Source organism: Procambarus clarkii, chromosome 23, assembly GCF_040958095.1.
Source record: "Procambarus clarkii isolate CNS0578487 chromosome 23, FALCON_Pclarkii_2.0, whole genome shotgun sequence".
In the NCBI taxonomy this organism is placed as follows: Eukaryota; Metazoa; Arthropoda; class Malacostraca; order Decapoda; family Cambaridae; genus Procambarus; species Procambarus clarkii.
The window spans coordinates 5,702,459-5,727,530 of record NC_091172.1 but is presented as its reverse complement, the minus strand read 5'-3'; the positions used below and the strand labels follow the sequence as shown (position 1 = coordinate 5,727,530).

The 25,072-nt window shown below is 44.0% G+C and overlaps 1 protein-coding gene across 1 annotated transcript; it reads left to right on the top strand.

The window, feature by feature from the left end:
• The first annotated feature begins 611 nt into the window (after positions 1-611).
• On the top strand, positions 612-17,856 carry LOC123764099 (NADH dehydrogenase [ubiquinone] 1 alpha subcomplex subunit 7). Its single transcript, XM_045751651.2, has 3 exons — positions 612-746; positions 8,218-8,420; positions 17,712-17,856. The coding sequence occupies exons 1-3, from the start codon at positions 681-683 to the stop codon at positions 17,788-17,790; spliced, it is 348 nt and encodes a 115-aa protein (XP_045607607.1). The 5' UTR covers positions 612-680; the 3' UTR covers positions 17,791-17,856.
• The last annotated feature ends 7,216 nt before the right edge of the window (positions 17,857-25,072 follow it).

The window sequence follows — 25,072 nt, the reverse complement described above, 5'->3', positions numbered from 1 at the left end:
GGTAAACCCATAGAACTGCATACCCGCCGAAGCCGTAAATGCCAAAACTCTATTGAATTTTAAAATCCAACTGTAAAAGATCATTGGTATTTGGAGGGGGAGGGGGGCATTTGACAAGCCGCCAGCTTCCAATCCTCGCCTAGGTCACTAACTAGTGTAGTAGGCTTCAGGTAAATTATAGATAGAAATCGGCATTAATTGGACCTATTTTTGCATCTAATTAAATCAAACTATATCGTTGTTGGCTTGAACCGACGTAATTTAGCGTGTCAGCGCGTATTCTACCAATTGCAATTGGTAGAATAATATATATGTTGTTGGTAGAATAATATATATGTTTACCAATAATAAAAAATAACAAAATATTGTAAAATCAATTTTAATAATATTAGAGTCCGGTTGATGGCATCCACACTTGGGTTCCCCAGCCAAAAGGTTCATTTCCGGGTCCTGTTAATGATAAACTTACCTCTTAGTAATTCCTTTCTCCTTAAAATTTGTGCACTATAAATTTATATATATATATATATATAAAAGCCTCAATTGCAATTTGATAACTTTATTTAATCAATAAAATTTACTTTGACTAAATAAAAATATCATAAATATCTATTAGAGAGTATGTATGTATGTCGGGAGCGATCAGCTGAGGAGGAAAACAGCAAGAGGGAAGACCAGCCATGCCCAGGGTACCGTACAGGGATGTCTCTCCTTTCCTGCGATATGTTCGCAACTTACTTCTCGGGGTATGTACCCAAGGGTGTTTAGGGTCACGCTGTAGGAGTGTGTGTATACATTACCTCGACCAGTGCTGCAGGCAAACTACATAGTCTTCCGCTCATATTAACTCCTTCCGCCTCCTACTTAACTACTACAGATTTCTCAGGAATCTGTACACCAGTTGATTGACAGTTGAGAGGCGGGACCAAAGAGCCAGAGCTCAACCCCCGCAAACACAACTAGGTGAGTACTCCTTTTAGGATGGACCTACAAGCCGCCGGCTTCCTGTTCTCGTCGAGGCCACTAGGGTTAGTGGCTCTCGGGTAAATCAGGTTAACGCTATAACCGAAATGCTATGCATGATAGTGGGCCTTGGAAGAATGTAGAAAATACCAATATTATGTAATCTCAAACCCTTTGTACCTTCTTGTAAATAAATTATTATTATTAATGCCTGTGGGTTGTTTGGAATGACTTACAATTCATTTTGTAGGGGACAGGCAGCCTGTGTTTGAATATGTTAGGTTTATAGCGGGGTCACCCCAGGGTCGAACCACTGACCCTTCTCGGGATGCAACCCCAAAACAGTTGACTAACTCCCAGGTACCTATTTACTGCTTGGTGAACAGAGGCATTAGGTGTTTGGTAACATGCTCGACCGTTTCTGTCCCACCTGGGACTCGAACTCGGGATTCCCGATTGTGAGTCAAGAACAAACATAACTATACTACTGAGACCCTATACCTTGTATCCCTTCTGCCAGTCAACTTGGCAAATTGCATTACTACAGGCATGACTTAAATAATGAAATTTATGATTTTTAAATTTGTGAAGTGATTTGCTAAACCTAACTAAAACCGGCCCCTCCCAGCATTATAATATTGGAGATTGTTGTAGGTTTTTAGCTCATCACAGCCACTCATATTTATTAAACCTTCACTTTGAAACAATCCAGTGACATGGTCTGTTATGTTCCCAGGTAATGTGTTCCATAAATCAACAACCCTATTTCCAAATCTATACAGGTCACTTCATACGCAAGATGGTTTGCCAACTAATTTCAAAACCTTCCCAACTCAGCCCAAACCACACCTAGACTAACCTAACCCCAACTGACCAATTAGAAATGCCATATCAATTAGAAAACAAGCATGTTTGTAACACCACTTTGATTTGATTTACCCCTTTCCACACCAGTTATTGCTTAAATATTTTCTAAATCTAAACATCTAATGTGTTTCCATTCAATTGATTCTATTGTTTCTATTGGTTTATTTGGCACTATAAATATCCACCTTGTTATACCATTTCATTAAGTGTTATACTTCAATTTACCCACCTTACTCTTCACCTTTCTAGAGAATGTAAATTAAGCTATCTAAAGCTCTTCATTAAAGCTTTCTAATTTCTGGGATTAACTTTGTATTCTATAAAAAAAAAATCTGTTGTTTTTTACAGTGGATTTGTAAAATCCACTACAATTTTTTTTTTACAGTGAATGTACAGTGTTTTACAAGTACAGTGCCCAAAACAAAACTAAATAGGTTGATCTAATTGGGGGCATAATTAAGGCAAAATAATGTTGGAGAATAACATTGCCTATCTTTGACCAGACCACACACTAGAAGGTGAAGGGACAATGACGTTTCGGTCTGTCCTGGACCATTCTCAAGTCGATCGACTCGACTTAAGAATGGTCCAGGACGGACCGAAACATTGTCGTCCCTTCACCTTCTAGTGTGAAGGTGACCAGCCTTCTGGTCAAATTACTTTATTTATTTATTTATTTATTTATTACTTAAGGTCTGGTCAAATTACTTTAGCCACGTTATTGTGACTCATCGCCTGCATTACCTATCTTATTATTAACAGCTGTTATTAATAAAAGTATTTTAATTACCATTTTTTTAACATTTGTACATTGATATGTACAAATTATATGTACATTAGCCTAGGCTAAGGTCTTTTAATTATGACTCAGATTTTTCTTGCATTTGGGTTTGGCAATTTCAATGTTCAGCTGATTCCTGGTTTGCTAGGCACACATTTGCCGCCGTATGAGATGCGCTCTATTTTTAATTGTATAAAAAAATTGCCCTGCATCTAATGCGGCCGTATTACGGATGGGGAGCCGAGCGGACAGCATGCTGGACTTGTGATCCTGTGGTCCTGGGTTCGATCCCAGGCGCCGGCGAGAAACAATGGGCAGAGTTTCTTTCACCCTATGTCCCTGTTACCTAGCAGTAAAATAGGTACCTGGGTGTTAGTCAGCTGTCAAGGGCTGCTTCCTGGGGGTGGAGGGCTGGTCGAGGACCGGGCTGCGGGGACACTAAAGCCCCGAAATCATCTCGAGATAACCTCAAGATAAAGTGTTCCCAAAAAATTCTTTTTTCTTCGTAAAATGATATTCCCTTTCCTGAGCATGTCTATGTAAAAATAAATACCAAATTCCACTTTGGCTGTAGGGACGTGGACAAGGTGCGCTGTGACGTCATCAGGGGCTGGTCGCCCGTGCATGACTAGCCCAGACACGGTCGAGCAGGCTATTCAAGCACCGGGTGTTGCCACACATATATTTTCATTTATTTGTTTATTTCCAATGCGGTTTTATTTGTTTTTATCGTATATGATGCATATTTGTGTCCTTTACAATATATATACAGTATGAACGTTCATAATGTTCCATGGAACTGTGATACATGTGTCAGTAATGTGTCCACAATAAATGTTTATTGTCGCAATATTACTTGTTAAAAATTCACTAAAATTACAATATGTACAGTTTCACACACTATTTACACAGTAACACATTGTATTACACACTCAGTACTTCGGAAGTTAGTAATAATCAACGAAGTAGTCCATGGTGCACAGCGCGACTTCGCTCTCAGTGCACCAGGTACAGATAAATTTTCGCTTCCTGTTTCTTCATTCTGTGTGCTTGCAAATAACGCACTCACGTACACCCTTGGCTTTAGTACCTGTAGGTTGTATGTAGCCAAGCTTGTAATGCATAAGGTAGTATTGAAAAGATTATAGGAAAAGATAAATTTGTAAGGTAGTCTCGAAAAGATCGCTTTGTATGGTCCCTCACAGGAAGAGATTCAGGAATTCTTGAAAATATCTATGAAAAACACTACCATGGAAGTGGCTAACACTGTTCATCTATGCTACTTGTATCAGATGCATCATCACTGAACGCAGAAAACGATTCATCTATGTATCATCTAAATAAATTGGAGATAGCATAGGATTGCAAGGGTGACGCTCCAAGCTACAACTGGATATGCTAGCTGTATCGTCCTCATAGGTGCTGTGTCACTTGCATCTGACCTTTGTGTTAGGTCCTTATTTGCACCTAGCTTCACCAATATTATGACCCTTATGTTCTTCAAACAATAAGGTTTAAATTTCACTGACAGAGTTATCTTTCAACACCGCGTTGGACAGGTGTTTGGGAGCCAGAGGCGCGTGCGCCACACATGGTTGCTCACTCAGTACTAACCAAGCCAGCAGCCCTAGGGCATTCTGGGAATTTTTACCAAGATGGCTGCCTCTCACTGGAGGTCCTAAGAGTCCATTTCGTACACAACCAACCTCGCACACATTTAGAATGGGCACGGAAAAATCAAAGAGAGTTTTCTTGGTTGGCGCAGTTTCCTGCCGACCAAGAATACTTGGTTGGCGCAGTTAAGTGGTTAATTAAACCATGCTCCCAATCCAGAAGATAAGATAATTATCTAATCTTCCAATACAATATGCCTCTACATTACTAATCAATCTTTTGTAAGGTAAATTATCAAAAGATTAACTGAAGCCGTGGTATATTCTGTTATAATCTTTTCAACTATCGACTGCTTTAAGTATACTGGAAAACAGTAAATTTATTTAAACATAACTGGCCCATAGTAAAGCCATGTTGTGTGGTCTTTATTAATCATTTTCTCAAGATGTGCATGTATGTCATTTGCAAATCTCGGTGATTTTTCAGAATATAATCAAATTAATAGGCTGATAGTTTGATGTAAGTAATTGATCCCAACTTCAGAATCGGCATCAGTTTCACAACTTGTCATGATTCCAGGGCTGCTTGAATTTAATGATATATGTATATACCGAAACGCTGTGCGTGCTAGTGGCTGTACAAGAATGTAAGAACTCTTGTATATAAAAAAAAAGTCATACCTTGATTATCCTAAGAGTAAACTACATATTAATATAAGAAATCGCTAAAAGCTTTTTAAGTTGCACTAGCAACAGGGAGCCACCAACAACATGCCAGAAAGAGGTGCTTCATTACATTCAACTTTTTATTTTCTTGCAGAGACTTTAATATTTTGTGACAGTACTGGACTGTGGCCTTCTGGACTTTGCACTTCATCTGCTTATTATTTTCCACTATAATAGTGAAAAAATTAACAGAAAAATTAACAGACTGTATCAAAATACAGAATGAGCAAATGTATCTTCAGGTATTTGCACTATTGCATTAAAAATAAATTTTGGCCCCCCACCCACAAAAAAAAAAAAAAAAAAGTGAAGATCAGATAGTACAGAAGGATTCAGAACTCATTCTTCGACTTGAGTGGGAATCTACTGTACTTTCTGCATCTAACCAGTACATTATTTTGAATATTAAAAGTGTTATTCTATTACATTAAAATGTCTCTTGTGGTCCTGAGGAAAATTACTGTCTTCCACAAAATTATGTTGGGATATGTTATGGGGCTTGGCACCCCTTTGTTACCAGGTGCCACTGTTCACCATTGGGGGATGCACCTCAGTCGACCCACGGACCAGGGTTCCTCACCGAACCCGGCCATGCACCCTGCAGGGAATGATATAACTCAACCCCTCCCTAATCCCCTTACTTGAGTGTCCATAGACACAGGACTCGGGGATTACTCGGGTCAAGCTGCCCAACATAAAGTTTCCTAAACAAAGTCACCGACTCTGCTCGCCTCACATCAACAATTACTCTAAACTCGGTGGCATTTGTATCTCCCAGTCTAGCACTTTAAAAATAAGGTATAATGCCTAGTAAACACTTCATGATAACACATCAAGAAATAAAGGGGAAGAAGGAAACATGCCTAAAATCAATGGGTTTACATGGAGATAATTTACACTGGCTGTCGGCCCCCAATCACCCCATATGAGGCTGTCTTGTAAACACCAATATCGCTGGACATACAAAATATATTATGATGCCTCTTCAATAGTTTGTAGTCTTTCAGTCACTACTCCTCAACTCATGTCAATAATCACTGATACATATATCTTTGACAATGCTGTCAATGCCAAAGCTATTCCACCAAAATGTTTGATAAACACACTAATTTGTTATAACACCTTTCCTAACTAAAGGGAAAATGGGAGGGCAAATTTATCTACCTGACATGTCGTTACTGCAGCTCGAAGATTGTGCATCAGGTAGCTCCTCGTAAAATGTAGCTGCAGCTTGTAGATTCGGCATCAGACAGCTCCTTGTAGATGCACAATGGGTCAACGTCATATGAACAAACGATGGATGATTTTCTGAAAACCAGGATTGCAAACGATTCGGCTCCACACCGCTTCCAATGTACGCTGTTTGCAGGAATATCCAATACTCCTCCCAGCACTGTCAACAAGTTACTCAAGACCCTGCCGTCACCGAGTCCCTAGTGTCGTCCTCACACCAATAAGTTCTGCTACACTTCTCCCACAGGAGTTGACAGGTCTTCCTCCTCATTGGTGCACATCCGCTATCCAAATTATATCCCTCTGGAGGTTTAAATATTTCTCAAAATGGTGAGCACACAAGTACACTCCTTGGGTTGTTGATGCTTGGTTGGTCAGGCTGGGGGTGCATCATGTGTTGTCATTTCCTGCGCACCACGGCTTTGGTGGCCTGGGGAAATGCACTTTGGGTTGACCCGGTTTCCCTTCTTCCCTGTTCTAGGGTTTAGGTCTTCTAGGTCGTCAACTGAGTACTTCGGTCCAGCCAGCCTGCGGTCTATCCTCGTGCCCATGATGTTTGTAAGTTTGCTATGTTGGCGCTCGCCTGCTGGGTTTGTCCCTCTTGTGTTATCTTTGGGCAAGTAGCTCCAGGGAGCTGACCGGGCTCCCCCCCAGAAAATCAGCGATGAATCTAATTAAACGCCGTTTTCTGGGCGAGTCCGAAAGGCTCCCCGGCAACCCTCCCTTCCTCCGGTTGGTGTTTTTTTCTCGTGTTTTGACATGTAGCCGCAGAACTAGGGGTTTGGATAGCCAGTGCGGGGATCTAGGCTCCCCCCCTTCCCCCTCCCAAGGAGGAAGGGGTTGCGCAGACAGCGGCGTGGTGACGTCATGCTCATTTTTCATTTGGGGAGTTCAGTCCACTAGTTCGGCTATCAGTAGCAATGTTTTAACCAGAATAGGGGCTTGTTTTGGGGCGCTTGCCTTTATGGGTGCCTGACCTGGTCGATGGCAGACATACTTCCAACCACACAGGGGGTTTTTATAGGCCATTGCTCCTCGTGCCTCTCTGAGGAGGGCCAGGTTCTGGCTCGTGGTCCCTGGTAGGCATAGAACTCCATGTGCATTGGCTCATGCCAGAATCTAATATATTCATATCAGCCCGGTTAGCTCCGGGTCTCATCCAGAAAATGGCATTTCATTACATTCAACGCTGGTTTTAGGACTTTGCCTGTAAGAATTTTGCATATCTGAATGTCTGGCTTATCTGGTGGTGGGCCCTAACCAATTAATTTGGATAAGTGACACACACACAGATCACACTAACGTGATGCATCAAATGAACAAATCCACAAGGGCCGTGACGAGGATTCGAACCTGTGTCCGGGAGCATCCCTGACACTGCCTTAATCGACTGAGCTACGACAGGGTTAAAAGGGTTGAAACCGAAGTTTTACTGAACTTACTGGATCCCGTAGCCTCTCCGAGGCACAAACCAGGCTTTTACACAACCCCCCCCCCCCTCCCTGCACCCGAGCTATGTCAATAGGCCGTTCTCCCTCTTCACCCTTACATCATCACCTTGTGGATTTGTTCATTTGATGCATCACGTTAGTGTGATCAGTGTGTGATGATGTAAGAGCGAAGAAGGAGAACAGCCTATTGACATAGCTCGGGTGCAGGGGGTCGTGTAAAAGCCTGGTTTGTGCCTTGGAGAGGCTACGGGATCCAGTAAGTTCAGTAGAACTTTGGTTTCAACCCTTTTAACCCTGTCGTAGCTCAGTCGATTAAGGCAGTGTCTGGGATGCTCCCGGACGCAGGTTCGAATCCTCGTCACGGCCCTTGTGGATTTGTTCATTGGATAAGTGAACTTAGACAGTACTCTACAGTAGTTAAGGAAATTAATCTTGGGAAATTAAGGGTAATTTTCCTTTATGCTGCTTATATCATGTTTCCTAATAATTAGTTTCTTGAAAGTATCTTTTTAAATCATGAATTATCTGCTTACTGATATACAGTACTGTAGTTATCATTCTACATTTTATATTTTATTTACAGCGTGAACACAACAGCGCTCTGCGTCAAGCAGACATTATGGCTTGTCGTTCACAACCTCCTCCAAATTTACCACCAGGCGTGAGTGCCAAACTTGCTAATAATTATTACTACATGCGTGATGGCCGTCGAGATGTTCAACCAGTTGAAGTCTTGGCTATTAATTCCTCAAGTGGACCCACCAAACTGTTATCTGATACTCCAGAGTAAGTATTATAAGTCGGTTTATTTTGTTAAGCTTTATTAACACAAGCACAAAACGGTTTCTTTTTTCTTTTTTTCTGGGAGGAGCCCCTACGGCTCCCCGGAGCTATCCAGGCTGATAGGGCTAGTCCTAACTTTTGGCATCAGTCGACGTGAGTGGTGTTCTAGGCCTACCGGGGACCACGAACCAGAACCTGGCCTCCTCAGAGAGGCACGGGGCGCAATGGCCTATAGAATGCACATGGGATTTTGGAGCATTCTATATCTGCCATAGACTGGGACAGGCACCCAGAAAGGTAAGCCACACAAAACAAATCCCTATTCTGGTTAAAAACAACGAAAATAGACAAACAAGTGGACAGAACTCCCAAATTGAAAACGAGCGAACAAACATGTCATACGAGCCGCATCACATGTCTTCGCAGCTCCCCCCCTCCCCGGAAGGGGGAAGGGGAAGACCTAGACCCCCATGCTGGGGATCCACCCTGCAGTTCCTCGGCTGATGGGATAAGGTTTGGTCGTTGTGGCGCCAGCTCCAGATTTTTATTGTGCTGTGCCTGAGTTCAGTGCTTCTCTTAGGTGGTGTGCGAGCTGGGAGTAATATTCACAGGTACTCGGGCTGCATGTGCTTAGGGTATCTTCCCTGAGTGCCCTGTAAGTACCGCCCTAGAGGCTTGGGGTTACCTTCCAAAAGTCGCCTTGGATATACCTCTGTTGGGCTTTTGCTGCTTGGCGATTGTCTGCCTCCAGTGTTTTGTAGAGTTTCCTCTCTAGTTTGCCTTGGGGTAAGTGGTAGTTTTTGCTCTGGTAGGGGCGCAGAATACTGCGTATTTAGTTTTCACCTATAATAGCGGCCGGCTCTGTTCCCTCTGGATACGCTGTCGTCTTGCAAGGTTTTTCTTTTCTTTTTCTTTTTGTCTGGTGGGAGGGTCTGCCTTGTTGTTCCTTTCCCCTTTATATTAGGGTTGTTTGTGTTTGGTGGTACCCCCTGCTTCACCCTCGTGAGTGGACATGTCCTGGGGGGTTCAGCATTAGCAGTGTTGTTTGATAGTTTGGGTCAGTTAGCAGTACCCTGCCTGGGTAAACCTTTAGCAGACCCAGTCTAGGGGCTCCTGGGAAAAGGGGGGTTGCCCCTTCCGGGATGGCTACGGAGGCATTCGAGTCGGTTCCTTCAGCTGTGGCTCCGGGGTCTGACCAGTGGGCCCATCCTCTTTCTACCATTCCAGCCGCTCCGACTTTTTCTTGTGAGGCCGGGCTTTGGAGGACAACTCGTCCCCGGGACCTGAGGTGGAGGTTCCCGGGGTTGGGGAGGAGCTGACTTGGGGGCCCCAAGGCCCTAGTTGGACCCCGCTTGGGTTTTCCGACCCTCCGAGCGGGGCTTGTTGTTACAAGGAGTGGGGTTTTCCTTTTCCCCCTCTGCGTTCGAGTTGGATTTGGTTTCAGCTTCTCCCCGGGTTCGGATTCAGTGTCTTTGCGGGTACTTCGGTTCCGTCCTTCCGGAGGTTTTTGGCTTCCCGTGTCTCTCCGGTTGAGGTGCGGGCGGCTTACCTCTTGCATGACCCGGAGTATGCCTCTATAATGGATCCGTCTTCCTGCAGGTTTGGGTCTTCGTCTCCATACTGGGTTCATTATGAGGTTCTGGAGTTGTCCTGGCTTACGGGCTGCCCTCTGTTTTCGATGGATGCTTGGGACACCTGCCATACCCGCACACTTGAGTGGCATGTGGTGTTCACTGTGGTCCAGGTTTACCTAGGGATGGGCGATTTTGCACACCTTAACACTTTTGCGCCCCGGGCATGCGCGCCGCCAACTTAGAGGTCACGCCCCCGGCGTAGGCGATCATGCGGGTGAGCACGCGGCGACACCGAAATGTGTATACTTGTTTCAGTTTTCTCACCTTAATTCTCATGATACATCATTCGTTTTGGTATCATTGTGTTCGCAATAGAATTCCCTACAGGTGTATATGCATATAATGTCCAAAAGCCTGGCGTGACTCCCTGCAGCAAAGCCTAAAGTCGGCAAAAGTTACCTGTGAGCACACAAAATCCTTAAAATGTGTATACTCGTTTTAGTTTTCTCACTTTAATTCTCATGCTACGTCGTTCGTTTTGGTATCAGTATTCGCAAATAAATTCCCTACAGGTGTATATGCATATAATGTCCAAAAGCATAGTGTGGCTTCCCCTCAAAGCCTAAAATTACCCATGAACGAGCACCAACTTACACACCGCAACCTAATGTGTATACTCGTTCAGTTTGATAACATCAATTTTCGTGTTACGTCTTTCATTTTGGTATCAAATTGTTTGCAATATAAAGGCATGTATTTTAAACCTATTCCCTTAATAATAGAACAATAACTGGAATTTTAACAAATATTTTAATTTTGGACACTCATCATCACAAAATGATTTACATCTTTCCAGTGTTCTGACAAATTTTCGTGTTACATCTTTCATTTTAGTATCAAATTGTTTGCAATCTAAAGGCACGAATTTTAAAACTAGTCCCATAATAATAGCACAATAAATAGTATTTTAGCAAATATTTTAAAATTTTGACCTTTTTAAATTTTTTATTTTTTAATAATTTTTTTAATATATTTATAATCTTTCAAGTGTTCTGACATCAAGTTTCGTGTTACATCTTTCATTTTGGTATCAAATTGTGCACACTCTAAAGGCGCTCATTTTGAAACTATCCCGAAGTTGCTCGGAAAATAAATTAATTTTATACAAATATTTTTTTATCAGACGCACATCATGTCCGATGCTCGGACTTGAGAGAAAAAAATCGAACGCAAGTTGCATTTGAAGAGTGCTATAGTGTTAATGAGTGCCTTTTCGCTCTGGCTCTTCTGCGGGATATTGGCACAGTTCAGCTTCATGTGCAGGTTCCTTCCCTGTCGGCTGCGCCTGTGGCCCAACAAGGACTTGCACGCTCGGGGCTCGTTGGTGTCGGTCCTGCATTTCTTTTCCCTCCTTGAGCTGTCGTCCGACTGACTTACGGAGGATGTCGAGGCACTTGGGGCCGTTCCTGGGGTCTAGCGCCTTGACCTCGGCTGCTCATGCATCATCTGCACTTTTGAAGCTGTTTGCACCTATCCTGTGGGATGCGCTATTGCGTTTTTTTGCTGCATGCCTCGCGTGTCGGCAGGTGGTGCTCGCTTCTTCCTTGGAATCCACTTGGGGCCCAGGATCTTAGATCGCTCACACCTGGTCCTATGATTTGTGGGCTTTTCGGGTCGTTTCTCACGGCCTTCGGTGGCGTTAGTTGGCTCCTCCTCCTTCGGGGCTGGCTGGGCAGGCCTCTACTCCTGTGCTCTGTCAGGTTGTCTTGGAGTGGGTGCGCTTGGGCGTGGTCGAACCGATGATGTCCCTCAGGTGGTTTTCCCGCCTGTTTCCTGTTCCAAAACGGGACCGTGCGGACCTGCAGTTCATTCTGGACTTGTCCCGTCTGGGTATTCTGGGGGTAGCCCCGTCGGCTACCGGGGTTACCGGCTAGGTTCTGGCTCGTGGACCCCGGTAGGCAAGAACTCCAAGCCCTTTGACTGATGCTAGAAAGTTATACATATCCATTCAGCTCAGGGGAGCCTCCGGGACTCACCCAGAAAATGGCGTTTCATTATATTCAACGCTGGTTTTTTGCCCCTCCTTTCGGATGACCACTCTGTCCCAGGTCCGGCTCCAGTTGGAGCCGAGCACTTGGATGGTGTTCCTGGATCCCAAGGATGCGTATTGGCACGTCTCGATTCATCCGGGGTTCAGGGACCGGCTCGGTTTTGTTGTGGGGCGTCAGAGTTACCGCTTTCGTTGTCTCCCGTTCGGGTTGAACCTGGCACCTCGCGTTTTCACATGTCTTACTTGGGTTATAATGGTCCATCTGCATCTGTTAGGTGTTCGGGTGTTGGCTTACCTCGATGACTGGCTGGTTTGGGCTCCCAGTCAGTCTGCATGTTTGCTCGCCAGGGATTTGGTGCTTTCCCAGCTAGCCAGGTTCGGGTTCCTAGTGAACTGGAGGAAGTTTCCATCTGGTTTCCTCCCAGGTTCGGATCTGGCTGGGTCTTGTGTGGGACTCTAGAACCGCTTCCTTGTCTTTTCCTCAAGAGTCTCTTCTTCAGCCTAGGTCCTGCATGTGCTTGTTTCTGGAGGGCTCCCGGGTCATCCGGAGGTTGCTCGAGGGTCTGTGCGGGAGCCTGAACTTTGCCATGAAGGTTCACCCGCTGGGTCGGGTTTGGCTTCATCTGCTATTCTGGTTCCTTCGGGGATGTCCCTTCCGCCTCTCACGGTCGCTGGGTTCGACTTCCCGGGGGTCCTTGTGTCGGTTGCTGCGTCGCTGGCTTCCTCTTCGGGTTTTTCGGGGTTCAGTGCCTTGGCGCCTACCCGAGCCCTTGCTCGGTGTGTTTATGGATGTGTCACCTTTTGGCTGGGGCCAGCCAGGGGCAGTGGGGTTCATCCTTCCGTCGGTCCCATGCATATGCATACACCACGAGCGTAGCTCTCATCCTGTAACTACACTTAGGTAATTACAGCACGGTGTGGTTTGTGCTGTGGAGGATTCGGGACGCCCACGGATCAACGATCCGGCTCCATTCGGACTGTTCCCCGGTGGTTCGTTGCCTGAACTGAGGTGGGGGGTTTGATGCGGTCCTTGGCTCTATGGGGCTGGTCGCTTCGGGTGACTCGTCTGCTGAGTTCTCTGGGTTTGGCTCTCCTGGCAGTTAACGTCCTGGGGGGGGGGGTGTTGTCCAACGTCCTGGCGGACGGCCTATCTCGGTTCGTTCCCGTCCATGGAATGGGCGGTCGATGCAGATTCGTTCATAAATACATAGTATTGTACATTGAGAACTAAAGTTTAAATAATTTTTTTTATCACAACACGCCCCATTTTCTATTTTAAGACTAAATATTAATAGGTTTGGTTTGACACAGGATGTTAAGGCATGCATACTGGTGCAGAACATCTGTGACTTAGTTCTGGCATGATTTTTGTTACTGTGTGTTCAACTTTTTCTTTAGCATAATGTCCTTTTGAAGGTGCGGTATCCATGCTTGGATACAGTAGTTCAGATGGGAAGTACCAGATATATGTACAGCTGACTAACAACTTTCTTCTCTTGTAGCTTCATTTATCATACTCCACCCCCCCCCCCCCAGGGGGGGGAATATGGATAAATGTATACACAACAAGGAGTTAGCGGGTGATAGTGTTTCAGAGGCCATCATTTGTGAGAAAGCCTGGGTATTGTACGAAGACTTTGGAAAGAAAATCCCTAGAACGAGTGCAGATGCAATAGACTTTAAGGCAAGCAGGGGATGGTATGACAAATTTAGAAAAAGTGGTATTCATTCATAGTGTTGTGAGGTATAGGTAGGCTGCCAGCTCAGACAAACCCAGTGGCTGAAAGATTTATTGAAGAATTTAAAGAGTTTGTAAAGGCTGAGGGATACCTACTGCAACAAGTGTTTAATTGTGATGAGACAGGACTGTTCTGGAAAAGATTGCCTAAGAGGCATTACCAAGGAAGAGAAATCATTGCCCGGACACAAGCCTATGAAAGATGGGTTTACTCTTGTGCTGTGTGGAGATGCGAGTGGCAATTTGAAAATTAAACCCTTGCTTGTGTATCATTCTGAAAATCCAAGGGTTTTCAAACAGTATGGTGTGCAGAAAAACCAAATGTGTGTGATGTGGAGGGGCAAATAATAGGCATGGGTGACTAGGATTTTTTTTCGGAGTGGGTGAATGATGTGGTGTGCTCTGCCATACAAAAATATCTGCAGGAGAAAAAAATTTGCCACTTAAGGCCCTGCTTCTCCTCAACAATGCTCCTGCTCATCCTCCAGGCTTGGAAGATGCATTGTTGAACAGATTTAATTTTCTCACAATAAAGTTCCTCCTAACACCTCTCCTCTAATTCAGCCTATGGACCAGAAAATCATAGCGAATTTAAAGAAACTTTATGAAAGGGCACTTTTCCAGAAATGTTTTGAAGTGACTGAAGCCACAAACCTCACCCACAAAGAGTTCTGGAAACACCATTTTAACATTTGTAGTGCTTTAAAACTTGTTGACAAAGCCTGGCAAGAAGTGACTCAAAGAACCCTGCTCTCTGACTGGAGAAAATTGTGGCCTGAATGTGTGCCTGAACTAGACTTTGAGGGGTTTGAGCCTGTAAATGAAGTGCCTATTGTTGAGGAAATTGTTACTCTGGGCCGGAAGATGGTCTTGGAATTGGATGGTGCTGATGTGGAGGAGATTTATTATTATTATTATTATTATTATTATTATTATTTTTTCTACCACAGACGTGGCCACACATTTACAATGCTAACCAGCATATATACATTCTCTTCTGTCCTCCATGGACAGGGTTAGAGATGTGTTAAACATATAATTCAGGGGTTTATTGAACAATCAACCATAGGTGGTGGTTCAGTGCTTTTAAAATGCTAAGCTAACCTACATACGTAAATACAGTGGGGCCTCGACTTACGATGGTAATCTGTTCCCAGAGACGGATCGTAAGTCAAAATATCGTAAGTCGAAGCGATTTTTCCCATAAGAAATAAAGGGAATTGAATTAATCCGTTCCCCCACCCTCCAAAATATTAACTTACAAATACATTTTATACTGAATACAATGTTTTATTCTAACTACAATACAGTGCCTATGTTTATCTTACCTTTATGGAGGACTCATGATGCGTATGGAAGATGGTGAGGAGGAGGAGAGGTGTTACTGTTTGGAAGGAGAGTCCCCTTCCATTATAACATCAGGCAGTGATGACTTCTCTGGGGTACACTCTCTCCTACGTTTTGTCTGCAACTAGGACAATCACTAGGTTGTGATTCACTGCTTGTTTGTCTCACTAAAAACATTTCCAGAGATTTTTGTTTTTCCATATGTTTTCATTTTTGTCTGTAGTGAGGCATCAGTGTCATTAAAAAGGTTAAGGCAACGGCCTACTGCACCGTGATTTGGGTGAGTCATTTCAGCAAAAGTTTGCAATTCTTCCCATGCTGCACACATTTTCTTAATTAATGAGGAAGGGACATTCTGTACTGTCTCCTCCCCTGAAGAAATTTCCTCAGTTGTCTCATGTTGCTGCTCCTTATGAAGTTCTTCGGTGGTCAGTTCTTCACTGTGTTTCTCCACCAGCTCGCAACACACAACACTATGAATTCCACTTTTTTTTTCTAAATTTCTCAAACCATCTCCTGCTCGCCTTAAACTCTTTTTGCATTTGCATTACTCGTTCCAGGGGGTTTCTTTAAAAGGTCTTCATGCAATTTCCTTGCTTTTTCACAAATGATGGCCTCTGAAACTCTATCACCCGCTATCTCCTTGCTGTGTATCCAAATTAATAATAACTGTTCAACATCCTCAAGTGTTTGTGTTCTGTTTCGTGATTATTGATACGCTTTTTGCCACTATAGCACTTATAATGTCCTTTTCCTTAGCCAGTATAGTGGATATCATTGACTGAGATTTATTGTACTGCCTAGCTAGTTCAACAACCCGCACACCATCTTCATATTTACGAATGATCGTTTGTTTTTGCTCTAAGGTCATCCTTACATGGGTTTTCATATGTTGAACCTTACCACTGATTTTCTTGGGACTCATGGCGTGATATATAATAATTACTTTTATGTTCAAAAAGCAAAAAATCACCACAAAAACGGAATTTCTTATAGGCGTGATCGTCACTTAGTGAGCAGCTGTAGAAAACTGAGGCAGGTCGGCCCGCGTGACCGGGAAACGCGCGCTCAGTCGACCCAAACATGTACCAACAAATATCATTAGTCGACGACACCATCGTATGTCGAGTCGCATTTTTCGATCAAATTTACATCGTAAGTCGAGGTGCCACCGTACATAAACAGATTTACGTATGCCCTACATAAAGTGTTCAATGTGTCTTTTACATAGTGTCATTAATGTGCATTTACAAAGGTGAAATGTAATTCTGATCAGCGTCCATATATACTGTATACACATACATACACACACACATACGTACATATACATATATACATACATATATACACACACATGCATTTGCATACATTTGTCTCTTTTACTCTGACAGGGTGAGATAGCTGATAGAGAAACTAGTGTGCAATTAAGGACTTAATCACTGAAGGTGATTAAGGTGCTTTTACAAGCTCAGGTTATATAGTTACATCACATACATACATATATACATTGTATAATTGATACATTACATGGTCAGTCTTGGGTACAAGTCCAATATATCATCAAGTGTTCCAGTACTCGTATAGTAATTACAGAGTTCAGCATACCTTAGCCCAGGAGGGCGAAAGTCAGTCAGTATGGGACATTCTACAATATAATGTTCAAGAGAGTGCATGTTTTCTCTTTCACAAAGTTGACACATTGTGTACTAGAACACAACGAAGAACTGACCACGGAAGAACTCCAAGCCCTTGAAAAGGAGCAGCAACAAGAGGCAGCTGAGGATATTTCTCCAGAGGAGGATGAGGCAGAAGAGAAAGTCCCTTCCTCAACATTTAGAAAGTGGTGTCAGATGTGGGAAGAAATGCAAACTTTTATTGAAACAACTCGCCCAGAGAAAGCTGTAGTAGGCCGTTGCATTAATCTTTTCACTAACAATGTGATGTCTCACTACAGACAAATGTTGCGAAGAAGGGAAAAACAATCTTTAATGGATCGTTTTGTTGTGAAAAAATCAAGCAGTAAGCCACAACGAGGACCTAGTGGTATGCAGGCAAAATGTGCCAGAGTGTGCACTCCAGAAAAAGCTTTACTGCCTGATGTTATAATGGAAGGGGGAATTCCCCTTTCAAACAGTAATACCTCTCCTCCTTCCCCATCCTCACCATCTTCCATATGCCAACAAGAGTCATTAGCAAGGGTATGTAATAACTTGAACATACTTTTGTAGTGTAGATTTGGATGAATTGGGTATAAAATTTACTTGGTAGTGAAGTTTTTGGGGAGTCAGAAACGGATTAATTCATTTCCCATTATTTCTTATTGGGAAACTAGCTTTGGTTTACGAATTTTCGGGTTACGAACCGTCTCTAGGAACGAATTAAATTCTTAAACCGAGGTACCCCTGTATTTTTATTCAGGCTTCGGCTAATGTAAGGTTCTTAAATAAAACCTTTTATACACTTAAAAAAAAAAAAAAAGCTAAGAATCATCAAGAACAAAGATTATTTTGTAATTAACTGTTATTAAACTTGAATTTCATTATACTATTGACTTTTGATTATTAACAAGTTTTATCCTTCAACAGGACAAAGGATGCAGTTGCTGTCATTGTCAAGAAGCCAAAAACTCCTGGAGATGTGTTTGAATATGGCATAATAAACTGATACTGTAGATAATACTTTGGAATCCCAATATTTGTACAGCATGTAAATTACATTAGATAAATCATAGTTTTGATTTTATTTACCGTTGATAAAAATAAAATTTGCTCCTTTACCTGGGCTATCATACTGTAGTTTAATTTATAGACTCCAAAGTCTTAAAATACAGATGGTATTTTTTTATTCACAAGCTGATCTATCTTGAGGTTATCTTGAGATGATTACGGGGCTTTAGTGTCCCCGCGGCCCGGTCCTCGACCAGGCCTCCACCCCCAGGAAGCAGCCCGTGACAGCTGACTAACACCCAGGTACCTATTTTACTGCTAGGTAACAGGGGCATAGGGTGAAAGAAACTCTGCCCATTGTTTCTCGCCGGCGCCTGGGATCGAACCCGGGACCACAGGATCACAAGTCCAGCGTGCTGTCCGCTCGGCCGACCGGCTCCCTGATAGTTATAATTTCAAATTCCTGGGTCAAGTACTAATAAGTGTCTCACTTGGAAATTTGGTTTCTATCCATTTATGGAAGACTCCAGACCATGTCAACCTAAAAGTGTATGTTTTACTCTACACATCCCCCAAGGACTTCCGCCCTATTGCTCTCACGAGTTGTGTCTGCAAGCTCTTTGAACGCATGGTCAACGTTCGTTTGATGTGGTTCTTAGAGCACTATCGCCACCTCTCCCCTTCTCAATTTGGTTTTCGCAAGTGCCGCAGCACAACAGATGTCCTGGTGAACTTGGAGGTCTATATTCGTACTGCTTTTGCTGCGAAGACCTCCGTTGTTGCCGTCCTTTTTGACCTGGAAAAGGCTTACAACACTACCTGGCGGTATCATATTCTGTCTCAACTTCATTCTTTTGGCCTTCGTGGGAACCTCCCTCTCTTCCTCCGGAGCTTCCTCTCTTGTCGTTCCTTTCGTGTGCGGCTTGGTACTGCTCTCTCTGCCCCTTTTCAGCAGTATGAGCGTGTACCCCAGGGTAGTGTTCTGAGCACTACTCTTTTTCTAGTTGCCCTCAACGGTCTTCTTTCCTCTCTTCCTTCTGACGTCTTCTCTGCTTTCTATGTTGATGATCTTACCCTTTGCTGTCGGGGTGATGATTCCCCTCTCCTTCAACGGTGGCTTCAACTTGCGATTGATGCCGTGTCGTCTTGGGCCACCGATCATGGCTTCAAGTTCTCTGCGTCTAAGACTTGTGCTATGACTTTTACTCGGAAGCATGTCGTTCTTCGTCCCTCTTTGTCGCTTTATGGTCATCCCATTGTGTACAGGAATTCGCGAAGCTTTTGGGGTTGGTCTTTGACACTCGTTTGTCTTGGTCAGCCCATATCTCTTACCTCCGAGTTGAATGCTATAAGGCCCTTGACCTCCTTAAGGTTTTGTCCCATACTTCTTGGGGAGCGGATAGGCGCACGCTCCTCTATTTGCACTCCTCTCTCGTCCTGTCTAAACTCGATTATGGTTGCCCTGCATACTCTTCTGCTTCTCCTTCTACTCTTCACCGTCTTGATGCTTTGCACCATACTGGGTTGCGTCTCAGCTCTGGTGCCTTTCGTTTGACTCCCGCCCTTAGTTTGTATGTTGACACTAGCTTTCTCTCTCTTCAGGACCACCGTGATCGCTACTGTCTTCGCTATCTTGCGAGGTCCTTCCAACATCCTTCCTCTCAGGTCCTTCCAACATCCTTCCTCTCGCCTCTGTCGTGCATTGACTTTTCCTCCTCCTGTGGTTCCTGTTCCACTTCATTGTCTCCCACTTTCTGTCCGGTTATCTCACTTTCAGGATTCTCTTTCTGTTCATATTTCTAATGTTTCTCCTCGCATTGTTCCTTCCTTACCTCCGTGGAGAGTTCCCCTTCCCAAGTTTTGTACGTCCTTGACTTGTATTACTAAAGCCTTTACCCCTCCTACTATTCTGAAAAGCCTCTTCCTTGAGCACTTTTCTTCGCACTCCCACTCTATTTCCATCTTCACTGATGGGTCTAAGTCTGCGGACGGTGTGGGCTACTCTGTTGTTTTTCCTGACCGTACTTATATGTGTCGCCTCCCTTCGGAGGCTAGCGTCTTTACGGCAGAACTTTATGCTATTCTCTATGCTCTTCGTCTCTTGCTTTCTCATTCTCATTCCTCCTTTGTGGTTGTAGTTGATTCTCGTAGTGCCCTCATGGCTCTAGGGTCCTTTAATCCTGTCCATCTGGTGGTCATCGAGATTCAACATTGGCTGTTTCTTATTTCTAGTAAATTTAAATCGGTAGTTTTGCTGGGTTCCCAGCCATATTGGTGTTTCTTTCAATGAGCGTGCGGATGCTGCCGCTAAGGAAGCTATCCGTTCTTGTCCCATCTCCCGTAAAAGTATTCCTTATTCCGACTTTTATCCTGTTATTCATTCTTCCATTCTTGCCCGTTGGCAGGGTTGTTGGTCCTCTGTGGGTTGGTAACAAGCTGCGTACTCTCAAACGTAGTGTCCCCGTGGCCTTCCTCCTACCACCGTAACCGGCGGTGGGAAACTGCTTTGGCACGGCTGCGGGTTGGTCATACCCGCTGAACCCACGGTCACTTAATGGAGCGCCGCCCTGCTCCTTATTGTCCGAACTGCGTTGTCCCTCTTACAGTTGTGCATATCTTTGTTGAATGTCCTGACTTCCAGGACGAGTGTTTGTCTTGCCTTCCGGCTGTCCCTCGCGGTCACTTGTCCCTCGATAGAATTCTAGGTGAATCGGATACTTTTGATATCGTTCACCTTATGCGTTTTTGTTCTCGTATTGGCATTCTTGGTGATATTTAGCGCCCTCTAATTATTTCGCACTTTGATGGTGCTACATAGCCTTCCCGGTTTGGTGCCTTCTTTTGATAATTACCTTACCTTACTCTACACATTAGTATTATGTATTAAGAACATTGTCCACATCTTATTTGTTTACATTTCTCATATGCTTGTGCATTTCTATTTTCAGACAGCTATTGTTGACTTTTGAATCTGTTGTAGAAAAACACGAAGGTTAGAGTTTATTTTGAGACTAGATGTGCCCAGGTAACCCCCAGACTGGGGTTGTGTGCAGTATAGGAAGGACTGCAAAGTTTTTCTGAAAAGAATCACCCAGATAAAGCTGTAACAGCCTGTTGCATTGATTTTTTTAATGACAATGTGATGCCTCACTACAGACAAGTGTTGGAAAGAAGGGAAAAACAATGTTCAATGGAACGATTTCTAGTGAGAAAATCAAGCAGTGAGCCAGAAGCAGGTCCTAGTAGTATGCAGGCAAAATGTGACAGAGTGTGTACCCCAGAGAAGTCCTCACTGCCTGATGTTATAATGGAAGGGGACTCCCCTTCCAAATAGTAACACCTCTCCTCCCTCCTCCTCATCATCTTCCATACGCCATCAAAAGTCCTCCATAAATGTAAGATAAACATAGGTACTGTATTGTAGTTAAAGAAAAAAATTGTATTTAGTATAAAATGTATTTTTAAGTTAATATTTTGGAGGGTGTGGAACGGATTAATTCAATTCCCTTTATTTCTTATGGGAAAAATAAATTTGACTTGCGATACGTCTCTGGGAACGGATTTCCAACGTAAATCGAGGCCCCACTGTATATATCTTGCCATGGGGTCCTAAAAGAGTCAGTGGTAAGGTTCAACCTAAGAAAATAGTTTTGAGTAGAGGATGTCCATTCCTCATTAAGAAAATGTGTGATGTATGGGAAGAACTGCATAGTCTTGTTGAAAAAACTCGCCCAGATAGAGCTGTAGCAGGCCGTTGCATTGACCTTTTAAATGAAAATGTGATCTCTCACTATAGACAAGTGTTAAAATGTAGGGAAAACAAGTATCTTTAGACAGATTCTTGGTAAGACAAGCAAACAGCGAGTCACAACCAGGTCCTAGTAGTACTGCAAAACGTAGGAAAAAGAGTATCCCAGAGAAGTCATCACTGCCTGATGTTATACTGGAAGGTACTCTCCTTCCAAACACTAACACCTTTCCTACTACCCCTTCTTCACCGTCTGCCATACACCAACAAGTCATCAATAAAGGTAAGCAATAACTTATACATACTTTAGTACTAAAGATTTGGGGGAATTAGGTATAACATTTACTTTGAAGTTAATATTTTTTGGAGTGTGGAAAGGATTAATTCAATTTACATTATTTCTTATGGGAAAATATGTTTCGGTTTACGAATTTTCGGGTTATGAACCATCTCTGGGAACGGATTAAATTCGTAAACTGAGGTAACACTGTACAGTAGTGTGAAATTGTTTTTGGATTACCAGCTACTAATTTGTGCTGTGTATAATGATAGAGACACCTTCAGTGTGTCCAGATGAAGACCTGTTCACCATACCCACCAGGGAGGTTGTCCTCCCTGTTCGCAAACCAGGGTCTCTGGGAACTTCCCCTAAGGACTTTTGCCCTATTGCCCTCACAAGTTGTGTCTGCAAACTCTTTGAACGTATGGTTAACGTTCGTCTGATGTGGTTCCTAGAACACCATCACCACCTCTCCCCGTCTCAATTTTGTTTCCACAAGTGCCGCAGCACGACAGATGTCCTGGTGAACTTGGAGGTCTATATTCGTACTGCTTTTGCTGCGAGGACCTCCGTTGTTGCCGTCCTTTTTGACCTGGAAAAGGCTTACGGCACCACTTGGCGATATCATATTTATTTATATCATATTCTGTCCCAGCTTCATTCTTTTGGCCTTCGTGGTCATCTCCCTCTCTTTCTCCGCAGCTACCTCTCTCGTTGTTCCTTTCGGGTGCGCCTTGGTACCGCTCTCTCTGCCTCTTTTCAGCAATACGAAGGTGTGCCCCAGGGTAGTGTTCTGAGCACTACTCTTTTTTTTTTTCTGGTTGCCCTCAATGGTCTTCTTTCCTCTCTTCCTTTAGGTGTCTTCTCCGCTCTTTATGTCGATGATCTTACTCTTTGCTGTCAGGGTGATGATTCGCCTCTCCTTCAGCGCCGGCTTCAACTTGCGATTGATGCCGTGTCGTCTTGGGCCACCGATCATGGCTTCAGTTCTCTACTTCTAAGACTTGTGCCATGTCTTTTACTAAGAAACGGGTCGTTCTTCGTCCCTCTTTGTCACTTTATGATCATCCCCTTGAGTACAAAGATTCCGCAAAGCTTTTGGGGTTATTCCTTGACACTCGTTTGTCTTGGTCTCTCCATATCTCTTACCTCCGTTTTGAGTGCTCTAAGGCCCTTGCCCTCCTTCGGGTATTGTCCCATACTTCTTGGGGAGTGGATAGGTGCACTCTCCTTGCTTTACATTCCTCTCTTGTCCTGTCTAAGCTCGATTATGGTTGCGCTGCTTACTCATCTGCTTCTCCTTCTACTCTTCGCCGTCTTGATGCTTTGCACCATACTGGGTTGCGCCTCAGTTCTGGTGTCTTTCGTTCGACTCCCATCCTTAGCTTGTATGTTGACACTGGCTTCCTGTGTCTCCAAGACTGCTGTGATCGCTACTGTCTTCGCTATCTTGCGCGGTCCTTACAACATCCTTCCTCTCGCCTCTGTCATGCTTTAACTTTTACCCCTCCTGCGGTTCCTGTTCCTCTTCACCACATCCCTCTTTCTGTCCGGTTATCTCGCATACAGGATTCTCTTTCCGTTCGTGTTTCTAATGTTCCTCCTCGTGTTGTTCCTTCTTTGCCCTGTGGAGAGTCCCCCTTCCGCAGTTTTGTACATCCTTGACCCACATCACTAAAGCTTTTACCCCTCCTACGGTTCTAAAACGCCTTTTCCTTGAGCACTTTTCTTCTCACTCCCGCTCCGTTTCTGTCTTCACCGATGGGTCTAAGTCTGCGGACGGTGTTGGCTACTCTGTTGTTTTTCCTAATCGCACTTATATGTGTCGCTTACCTCCGGAGACTAGCATCTTTACAGCAGAGCTTTATGCTATTCTCTATGCTCTTCGTCTCCTGCTTTCTCGTTGTCAGTCTTCCTTTCTAGTTGTTGTTGAATCGCGTAGTGCCCTCATGGCTCTCGGGTCGGGTCTCGGCTCTCGGAACCGGGTGATATCGTCATGAAGGTTCATCCAGTAGTTGTCGAGATCCAGCATTGGCTGTTTCTTGTCCACAGTAAATTTAAGTCGGTTGAGTTTTGTTGGGTTCCCAGCAATATTGGTGTGTCTTTAAATGAGCGTGCGGATGCTGCCGCCAAGGAAGCTGTCCGCTCTTGTCCCATCTCTCGTAAAGGTATTCCATATTCCGACTTTTACCCGTTTATCCATTCCTCCATTCTTACCCATTGGCAGGCTTTTTGGTCGTCTGTTACTGGTAACAAACTTCATACTCCTAAATGTTGTGTTTCCTCATGGCCGTCCTCCTGCCACCGTAACCGGCGATGGGAAACAGCTCTGGCGAGGTTGCGTATTGGCCATACTCGCTTAACCCATGGTCACTTGATGGAGCGCAGCCCTGCTCTTTATTGTCCTAATTGCATTGTCCCTCTTACGGTCGTGCATGTCCTTCTTGAATGTCCTGACTTCCAGGACGAGCGTGTGTCTTGCTTTCCGACCGCCCCTCGCGGTCGCCTGTCCCTCAATGGAATTCTTGGTGACTCGGATACTTTTGATATTGTTCACCTTATGCATTTTTGTTCTCGTATTGGCATCCTTGGTGATATTTAGCGCCCTCTGATTATTCCGCACATTTGATGGTGCTACATAGCCTTCCCAGTTTGGTGCCTTCTTTTGATAATTACTTACTTACCTCCTTGACCAGATCCCAAGCGTTCAACCCACCATTTTTTTTGTCCCCTTTTCTCTCCTTGCTATTTTGGGGGGGGGGGGGGAAGGGTTTTGATCTAGCTATAGAGCCCCACGACCCAGCCACAAGGCATGGGCCACGAGGCCCTGCAGCAATAACCCTAAAAACACATTACAACTAAATGAAACTAAAACTCGTGTTGTGGCCTACTGTGCGCAAAAACAAAAAGAAAAATAAATGCACCTGGAGATACATAAAAAAGGATGGTATTTAAATCTAATACAAACAAAATAAAATGGCATGTCACTAAATGAATGAATTCGTCTCCAGAGGAGACTATCAACTTTAATGGCATACGTGCATGAAAAAAATATGTCACGGGAAGGACATGCCAAGGACATGCTTGAAACAAGTCAAGTCCTCGGAGAGGACAGCGAACATGCACGCATGTGTTCCTCCAGCCGTAGCTTATCCTCTCACGGGTTTGGTCAATCCACTCACCATCTCCAAAGTGAAGCCACTGGGGAAGTGGTACCCCAAGATGACGTCCGGTAAACTTAGCCGGAGTCCA